Raw genomic sequence first — 9,948 nt, 5'->3', positions numbered from 1 at the left:
CGCATTATCACCTCGTATACTGTGAATATCTGACATCGTTTTCTTGCTATTTATTACTTTCTTTGAGTTAGCATCTCATATGACTTGATTGTTATTATTGTTATTCTTCCCATTTATTTCCATCCTTCAAGTGAAAAATTTAATCTATATCAGCCATTTTTCGTTTCATTGGAAAATAGCTCTAAGAGGACCATTACGAACCCATTTAAGAAAAATTCTTGCGCAAAATTTTATTGGCTACGTTGTTTGCCGGAGCTCTTTAAAATGCAACATCAAAATAAACTTACATTACGTTAAAAATTTTTATGGAAAAAAAAAAATTGCACGAAATAAAAAATTTTCGAACTAGTTTTTAGAAGCGTCTAAAGGTTTTGATAAAAAGTAATTATTTTAAGAGTTACAAACGAAATCTTTTTGCTTTTGATTACAGTGAACAATTGCTTAATGATTCTAAAAAAAGCAGCAAAAGACGTAAACATTTAGGAAACAGGAATTAATGCTTTGAAAAAAAAAAAAGTTGATGCAGCAATCTCATTTATGGCGTCCCCAGCTTTTTGGCAAATTCTATAAGAAAGTTTAAGAAAATCATGTCAAAAGTTTAAAGTTTAAGAAAATCATGTTGAAAGTTTAAGAAAATCATATGTATAGCAATTATAAATGTGTCTTAATGGATGTGCATGGTAAATGCAATACAATAATAGTTAGAGTACATATAAATTTTGAAAAAAAGATTATTAGAAAATAACCCAAAATGTAGGAGTTTGTATGTGGTTAAATTTTCTAGTAAATTGTTTTTAAAACTTCGGTATGGTCACACACTAAAATATAAGTGTTAAAATACTTCCACAAATCATCGTAAAAGTTTTATTAAAAGAGAAGATAACGATCAAAATTATAACAAAGGTACACTGCAGGCCAAATGTTTCTGGAGACTTGGATTTTGTTTAATTTTTTAATTAAAACTCCCATTATTATTTCAAAAAAATTCAAATATCATATTTACATTTGTTTTCATAAATTTAGACGCACTCATATTGGAGAATTTAAATTTTTAGTTTTTTAACAATAAAACAATAACGAAAAAAGATTTCGGATTAGTTTTTTTTCTATTTATTTGATAAATACATACAGAATACAAAATTTAAAAAAATTTACAAAAAAAAAATACAAACACTAAGTAATACTTAGGTACAACTACATGGTATTAAAAAAATAAGACAAAAAAAATTGTTCATAAATTTAGACGCACGATACATTAGGAGGCGTAATTTATGAACCAATCACTATTTTGTGTATCCGCCTTTTGCTTTAATACAACTAAGAACTCTTCTAGGCATAGACTCAACAAGATTTTTGTACATCGCTTCTGGGACCCTATACCAGGTCTCCTTAAGGAAGTCCTTCAGCTTGCCAATGTGGAAATTTGAACCTTTGCCAATTCATGGTCAATCCAAGCCCAAATGTTTTCAATTGGGTTCAAATCAGGTGAGTATGGAGGCCACGGTGTTGTCTTGATATTATTATCGTTGAACCACTCCTTTGTATAGTATGCAGTATGTGCAGTAGCGCCATCTTGTTGAAGTTTCCATGGTTTATCATTGAGCATAAACAGGTCAATTGGTGGAGTTTGTTTTCCAGTACTTCTACGTATATTCTGGAGTTGATTCTTCCGGTTTATGTTTGGCACATACCAACACCTTTGTAATTGAAGCATGACCAGATTCCTATCGAGCCTCCTCCACTTTGTACAGTCGGTCTAATGTACCTGGCGTAATACTTTTCGTGAGCCATTCTTTTGACTGTTATGTTAGATTTGCGATTGATAAGCTCAAAGTTACTCTCATCACTCCACGTAATGTTTTTCCATTGTTCTATTGTCCAATACCTTCTTTCACGACACCTTTTAGTCTCCTTTGTTTATCATATGGACGCAAGAGCGGTTTCTTCAAAGCAGAGTAGACTCCAATCTTGTATTTGATAAGTATTCGACGGACTGTGCTTTTAGAAATAGATGTATTTCGCGTTGTATTGAATTCTATGTTCAATTCTTTGTAACTAATTCTTGGATTAGCTCTGACAGCTCTAAAAAAGGCACTATCGTCCTTTCTGGTGGTTTACAAGGGTCTACCTGGCCTCGCTTTCTGGCTGGCACCACCAGTGTGAAGAAAGTTTTGCTTCGTTGTCCGAACGCATTTCCCAGAGACTCCAATTAACCTGGCGATTTCTCTATTACTTTTGGTTCCTTCTTTGATGTGAGCAATAATTTGCCATCTTTCAGCTTGAGTGATACGTCTTTTACCCATTTTTCGCGTCTTTTTAGTGCAAAACTAACTTAACTTTTGTTTACTTATTAAATAATGATTAACTAATTCCAGGTAAGTTATATTTATATAAGGTTTTTTGACAAAATCAATTAATTTAGGCTTATTAATGAGAAATATGGGGAAAAAACTACTAATTAACTATCAACTAACAAGGTATAAGACTTTTTTGATTGTGCGTCTAAATTTATGAATAAAATAAAATCAAGCTTATCAATTAATTTTTTTGTGTTAGTTTGTATAAAATGAGTAATAAACATCCTGTAAAAAAAAATTAAGGTACTTTATAATAGAGTTTCACTTCCGCTACTAATTTATATATCAAACATAGCGGTAGCACTTTTATTTTATTTTTATTTTAAGCATTTTCTTACATATATGTAAAAAAAATTGAGTGCGTCTAAATTTATGAAAACCACTTTATTTTATAAAAGATACATATAGTTACTTTTTAAGAAAAAAAAAAAAAAGACAAAAAATGAAATAAAAAAAATACTAACAACACTATTATTATTAAACTGTCTTTTCGTCAAAAAATAACCCACGAGTTTTTATCACTTTTTTTGCGATCTGTGGCATCCTATTTATTATTTCGGGTGTAATTGATAACCAGGATTCTTATAATATCTGCAACAGGTGCTCTTTGGATGTTGGGCATTTTTATCTGACCATTCTGTCCAATTCTTCCCACTGTAACTCTATTGGGTACAAATCTGGTGATTAGGCCGGCCAGGTCATGTTTTTGAGGACACCATTATCCTCTTGTTCCTTTACATAGTTCTTACATAATTTTGAGGTGTGTTTAGGGTCGTTGTCCTGCGTCAAAACAAAATCACGACCATTTTTTCTTAAACCAGAAGGTATAGCATTCTTTTCTAGAACTGTTTTATATTGTTCTTTTTTCATAATACCCTCAATTTTAACTAGGTCACCTACACCAGCTGAAAAAAAACATCCCCATACCATAACTGACCCACCACCATGCTTGATTGTCGGCACTAAACACTCTAGGATCATTTTTTCTTTTGTTGTTCTTCTGATGTAAATTCTACGTCTTTGCCCAAACAGTTCAAATTTGGACTCGTCGGTCCATAGTACTCTTCCCCAGTCTTCTTCTGTCCAATTTTGGTGGCCTATAGCCCATTGTAACCTTTTCTTTTTAGTTCCAATCCGTAGCAACGGTTTCCTGACTGCTATACGGCCAGAAATCCCTGCTTGTCTAAGACGTCGTTTCGTAGTGGTTAATGAAACAGATTTTGAATAACTCCTATTAAAGCCTGAAGTTATTTCCGGGGCCGTAAGTCTTCGATTTTTTTTACTCATCAATATTATACTATTATCTTCTGCTTTTGTTGTCTTCCGTGGTCTACCAGATCTTTTTTTGTCTTCAAAAATCCCTGTTTCTTTCCATCGTTTGATGGTATCTTGTACAGTATTTCTGGCAACTTGTAATTTTTTGCAAATTTTATGAATTGAATAACTTTCTTTGTGTAATGTAATTATTTCAGAACGTTTTGCAACCACTATAGAAGGTTTTTTACCCATTTTTTAATTAAGTAGTCGAATTATAAAATTTAAAAATTTTTTTGAATCTAATCCCCAATTACTGACCTCAAACTTACATAAACACTTAAAATTAGTAAGTTTGAGTATTATAGATTAATATTATTGATTAATTTAATGATACAGGATAGATTTTAGCTTTTTTATATAAAAATATCAAGTATCCGGAAAATTTTGGCCTGCAGTGTATATTGATGTCTTGCTTGTTAGTTTTTTGTAAGCAGACTCTGTTACTTTTACAATTACAATTGACTCTCGATACTTCTCTCTGGGGATTGGGGGAAACTTTTAAGGTTTTGAGAAATGGGTTAAAAATAGGGAAAATCACTTGAATTCTGCTGAAAACTTTTCATTTTCTTTCTGACAAAAAAACCAATAATAACCAGGCTACAAGTTTGGAAATCAAATAGCGTTGCTTCAAAGTCTTTAAGTTTCAGTGCTTGTGTTTTCAGTGCTTTGCTATGCAACCTAAAATACTATAAAGTATTTTAGGTTGCATAGACGGCACTAGGATCTAATTTTCGCAAACGGTCAAGCTCTTGTGTCAAGGATTTGACCGGATCATTATCAGTAATTTCTGTCATCTACCAGGCTTCTTAAAGCAATTCACAATAGACTTCTTTGACACAACATTCCAAGAAGAAACAAGATTTTTGATTGCTTGAAGGATATAAGTTTTTGGCAGGATTTCCTATTTATTTTACAGTCTTGATTCACAGGTGCACAAGTTTTCAACTATAATAAGCTTTAAGGCTTCGCATTACTCATTGATCTGATTGGATAAAAGACAGATGTGGTGCTAGGATAGATGTGGTGCTTGGGAGGAGAAATATCAGGTTGATGTTGTTCACTCCTTTAAATGTGTATATGGGAAAGACAGTTTTCCACCAGTAGCACTACTTTCCTAATCTAAGCAAAAAAAAAGAAGTGTCATGCTTCTTTATTTATTCTGTAAAAAAAGTCGCCGGTCATCTAACTTCATACAGTATCGGACAAAACATGGTGGACAAACTCAAATTTAGAACAAAAGTTAATCAAAAACTAAAAAGAACTAGTAAAACAATTGTACATATTAATTTTTAAATAGTTTATTATGTTCTTAACAAAATTTAAAACGTTTGAATCATACTAAGAATCACAAAAAAAATTTATAACACATTTTTCTCAACAAACTACATTTTTCCTTGGACAAAACAAGGTGGACAAATCAAAACGAAGCTTTTTTTATAAGATTTCATTGTCTTTATTCAATTTACCGCATTCTTTTGTTTTCACTTTTATCCTAACATTACTCTAAAATAATAAATAGATTTTGGAACGTCTGGCCAATTATTTTTTCAATTAAACTAAAAATAGATTTAACTCGTGATATATGGGGTAAATTTTGCAAAAATTGCAACTTAAAATGGCTTACGACAAATTAGGAAGTGTTTTACGTGAAAATATTATTAAAGATTTTAAAAGCGGAAAACGTCAAGCTGAAATTTGTAGAAAATATAATATAGCTAAATCGACTGTAAGCAAAACTGTCAAATCATTTGGATCTCGTGACTGCTATAAAACAAACCATCGGGGCGGACGTCCAAGAAAAACAACACAAAGACTAGATCGAATAATTGTTAAAGAGCTTAAAAAAGATCCATTTTTGTCATCCACAAAATTAACCGAAAAACTTGAACTACAAATCTCTAATCGCACTGTGCGACGAAGAGCTAACGAAGCAAAAATTGTTTTCTCGAATGCCTGCCAAGAAACCGCTAACTTCCTTTAAAAATAGAAAGCTAAGACTTGCGTTTGCCAAAGCACACCAAAATTGGACTGTAGACCAGTGGAAAAACATACTTTTTAGTGATGAATCAAAATATAACCTTTTTGGAAGCGACGGCAAGAAGCGAGTCTGGAGACCAAAGAACACCAGATTCAATACTAAATATACCAAGAAGAGTGTTAAGCATGGAACGTCTGCTATGGTTTGGGGATGTTTCTCAGCACTAGGAACTGGTCCTATTCACAAAATTAATGGAATTATGGACCGCTTTGTTTACAAAGATATAATGGAAGATGTTATGTTACCACATGCTGAATGGGAGATGCCCCTAAAATGGATTTTTCAACAGGATAATGATCCCAAACATACGTCAAAAATTGTAAAACAATGGTTCAAGGACAAGAATATCACCATAATGGAGTGGCCTGCACAAAGCCCTGACTTGAATCCCATAGAAAATTTGTGGGAAAAAATTGACAATAAGATTGAGCGTGCAAATGTGAAGACCAGTGAGGAATTATTTGAACAAATCGAGAAGGCCTGGCGAGAGATTGATATGAGAATTGTTGACTCATTAATTGCGTCTATGCCCCGAAGAATGAAAGAAGTAATTAAAAGTAAAGGAGGTCCTACCAAATATTAAGTCAACTTTTGAAGTTTTTTGAAAAATAATAAGTTAATTTTTGAATTTTTTTGAATTTTCAGTCGATTTTTTGAATGTCCACCTTGTTTTGTCCAAAGAAAAATGTAGTTTGTTAGGGAAAATGTGTTTTAAAACTTTTTTAGTGATTTTTAGTATGATTCAAAAGTTTTAAGTTTTGTTAACAACATAATAAACTACATAAAAAATAATATGTTCAATTGTTTTACTAGTTTTTTTTAGTTTTTGATCAACTTTTGTTCTAAATTTGAGTTTGTCCACCATGTTTTGTCCGATACTGTATCTTATTTCGATAAGTGCAAGGGAGTTGTTTGTTTAAAACATCATGGGGTTTTGAATTTGCCGATAACAAACATGGTTAATTTTTCCCCGTTGTACTTCCTGTTGCAATGCATGTTAGTCTTAGTTTACTATTTTTCACCGGGAATATTTCTGTTGTGATAGATGGTACATTTTGTTCGGGAGGTACTGGTAAAATAACTCAAACTCATCAGCGTTGAAAATGTTTTCAAGTTTGTTACTTGAGAGAAACGTTGGAAGTATAGTTTCACGGTTATATGGTTTGTCAATTTAAAGCTAATGCCATTCCTAAAAATAAGAACAGAAAAATTGAATTTGAACTTGGTCACACGTTCTAGAAATTCATTGCTAGTGCATGTGTATCAAATAAAATATTAAATCAAATCAGATTTAAAAAAAGGTTTGGTTAAATGGAACAAAAATCTTTTTTTCCAATTACGCAACCAAAAGTCAAATCCTTTAAATTTCAACTCTCCACATGCTTCTCTAGATTGTAATGTTTTTCTTTTAGTATGATACCATTAATTTTGGTACTTGTTGACTTCTTTTTGCGACGAACCACCTTGAATATGGCCTTGTCTACGTTTTTGAAATCATTAAGAGGTTTCTTCCGTTTCGATTTTTTGCCTTTTTTTTCCCGGGATTCAATAACCTATCTTTATTCTTAGCCCAGGCTTATATTGTATTCTTTAGGGTACCATGCTTTTGGGTTACCTCTTTTTTAGACATCTTTTTCTCCAGGTCTTTTAATGTCTTACATTTTTCTATTATAGATTTGTTTGTAAGTTTTTGTTTAATGCACGGCATGTTTTCTCGTTTGATAGAAACAACCGATTAATCTTTTAAAGGAATACTTATAAAAAATTCGAATTTTAAAAAAGAAATGTTATCAAAACATTCAAAAAAATGCTAAAATCCTTTATAAAACTTCTGAATGTTTGGGGAAAAGTTTAAGAGAACGAGAGAAAATAGGCCTGGGGACAGAAAATAATGTTTGAGAAATCAAAACGTTTGAGATATCGAGAGGATTTGGGCTTAATGAAAGGGTAATGTCCAAGAGACCGGAAAAAAAGTTTGAGATACCGAGAGCTATGTATTTAACTTATCGAGAGTCAACTGTATAACTATAGTATAATTTTATTGAGTAGGTTTTTTTACAAAAACTTTTATCCTTATTTTAATTAAGAGAAAAATGATGCTGAATCAAAAAAATGAAAAATGAAATTTGATTTGAATGAAAAAGCCTGATTAAGCTATTAGATGTGTTTAGATACAGCTCGACTGTATTAAAAATGTTAAAAGTAAAAAGCAACCTCGGTAGTTGATAACTCCGTTTCCTTTAACATCAGCTTCCTTCAGCATTTCAGCTACTTCCTCTGAAGATATTTTTACGTCATTAAGACTTGTTATCATGTTGTACAGGTCATCCGCACGCAAAAATCCTGTGTGCTTTGGATCCAACGTTTCAAATGCCTTTAAATAATGAAATTTTAAGTAAAAGAGCAAATGTATAAATAACGCATTACATTAAATGAAAAAAAAAATACAATAATACTAGCGGTGGTGGTGAAAATGGTGGCAACGATAACAATGGTGGTGGAGTTGTGAAAGAAACTTACTTTGATAAGATCTTCAGTGCAATCTGCGGGTTTCATTTTCCTTTCAAGAATTTGTACGAAGTGAGGAAAATCTAACGATTTCTTATGCAAGCTTTCTTTTTCAGTGAACATTTCTTGCACTTCTCCAACTGAAGGACTAAACCCAATTAATCGAAGCGCGTGCACAGCTTCGTTTAATGTTATTCGACCGTCGTCATTTTCGTCGAAATTGTTAAACACGCCCTGAAAACTAGTCAATTCCTCAGGAGAAAAATTCGTCTACAAAATTGAAATAAGCCAAAACGTCATAACACGTCTAGCTTTATTTAAATTATAAGAAGTACTTTGCCTAGTATTTCTATCACAATGATAGACTGGATTTTCATTAACTATGGTAGATTGTAATCCGCATAGTTGTTGGAGTTTTTTTATTTATTACTAAAAAATTATCTAAAAGAAAAAATGGTTATTGTGATGTCAAATGTTCCTGAATTCTATTTTAAGAAAAGGCATGTTGTATAGGTAAAATAAGTATCTGCATCACTAAAAATTGTTTGAAATAAAAAACTAAGACATCAACTTACCATTGCAAAAGTTTTCAGTAGAGATAGTTTGGGTATACTTTTTTTGCGTTTTCATGCTGTGTAAAACCGATAGACAGCTGAAAACGTTGCAAAAGCTGAGGAAACATATTTACTTAGCTGGGAGAAAAATTTTTACATTTAATTTAAAATTTTATTTTCAATTTTTAAATTCATTTTTAAAAAAATATTACTACCTTAAGGTGCAAGGGAAGATTTTTTGTACTTTTGATACGGTGCAATACAAGGCGAGCTATACGAGACCATACCATACGAGACAAGTTTAGCCTCGTCTTGTATTTTTTCATGGCAAATTAAACTATGCTGATAAAATTGTTGTAAATAAGAAGTAGCGAGAATAAAAATTCTTATAATAGTTCATAAAAATGTAAAAGTTTAATAATTATAAAACCACTTGTTATAGGCAAATTTTTAAACTTTTCAAAAAAGTTTTAAAATCATTTACATGCTCAAAGGCTTAATAGAAATGCCGAATCTCAATTCGAAATTTTTTTCGAAATGACCACTACAGAATTGCTACTTGTTTAAAATTGTTACATTATTTTTATTACAAATTTTAAATAACAAGTCATGCGTGTGTGAGTGTATGAGAAAACTACAAAGCGAAAAACATTGATGATATTGAATACGGTTGTAAAATTTTAACAGGATATTTGTCTTTATTGTAGTCGTCATTTATAGTTAGACTTTTTTATTCATAATTTTCCTTTTATATTATTTATAAGCTTATCGAGTTATAATTCACAAAGAGACGGGCGAAAAAGGTGCAAAAAAAACTTATAAGACTTAACTTGATCTCATACCTTCATCCATAATATCTTTATTCACTAATCCGGAAAATCTTCAACAAAAACTTTACAAGAAAAATGATCAAATAAGGGACGAGAAAATCATAGAGAAGGGCAAAAGAAGATAAAACGGCAAGCACTAAAGCAGCTTTTTAAGAGTTATTACAAACTGAAGTGTTCTCTATTGGCTGCTCATGCTCATAATATACTTGCTTAATGAAAGAGATAAACGGTTTTCTAAAATTGGACTACAGAAAAGTTGTACAAGATGGAATGGGAAATCCTACTCTCTAAAGTAAATACTTAATTTATAAGCTGCACTTGAAATTGTCAGAGGAAAGGTTTCA

General features: G+C 31.5%; 1 protein-coding gene across 2 annotated transcripts; it reads right to left on the bottom strand.

Annotated features, from left to right (window-relative positions):
- Nucleotides 1–404: 404 nt before the first annotated feature.
- On the bottom strand, nucleotides 405–8,875 carry LOC145185242 (uncharacterized). 2 transcript variants are annotated; one of them, XM_090097206.1, is made up of 4 exons: nucleotides 8,796–8,875; nucleotides 8,233–8,490; nucleotides 7,927–8,086; nucleotides 405–564 (listed from the first exon to the last, which is right to left on the bottom strand). In XM_090097206.1, the coding sequence occupies exons 1-4, from the start codon at nucleotides 8,796–8,798 to the stop codon at nucleotides 536–538; spliced, it is 450 nt and encodes a 149-aa protein (XP_089953332.1). In that variant the 5' UTR covers nucleotides 8,799–8,875; the 3' UTR covers nucleotides 405–535. The 2 variants fall into 2 exon arrangements, with proteins under 2 accessions (XP_089953332.1, XP_089953333.1); XM_090097207.1 differs by lacking the exon at nucleotides 405–564 and adding an exon at nucleotides 4,818–6,901.
- Between the last annotated feature and the right edge of the window lie 1,073 nt (nucleotides 8,876–9,948).

Source organism: Hydra viridissima, unplaced genomic scaffold (genome assembly GCF_058129835.1).
Source record: "Hydra viridissima isolate aposymbiotic clone 2 unplaced genomic scaffold, HvirCarnegie_v1 scaffold_9, whole genome shotgun sequence".
Classification (NCBI taxonomy): Eukaryota; Metazoa; Cnidaria; class Hydrozoa; order Anthoathecata; family Hydridae; genus Hydra; species Hydra viridissima.
Note: the sequence above shows the minus strand (reverse complement) of the source record. Positions and strands in the feature narration are given on the sequence as shown.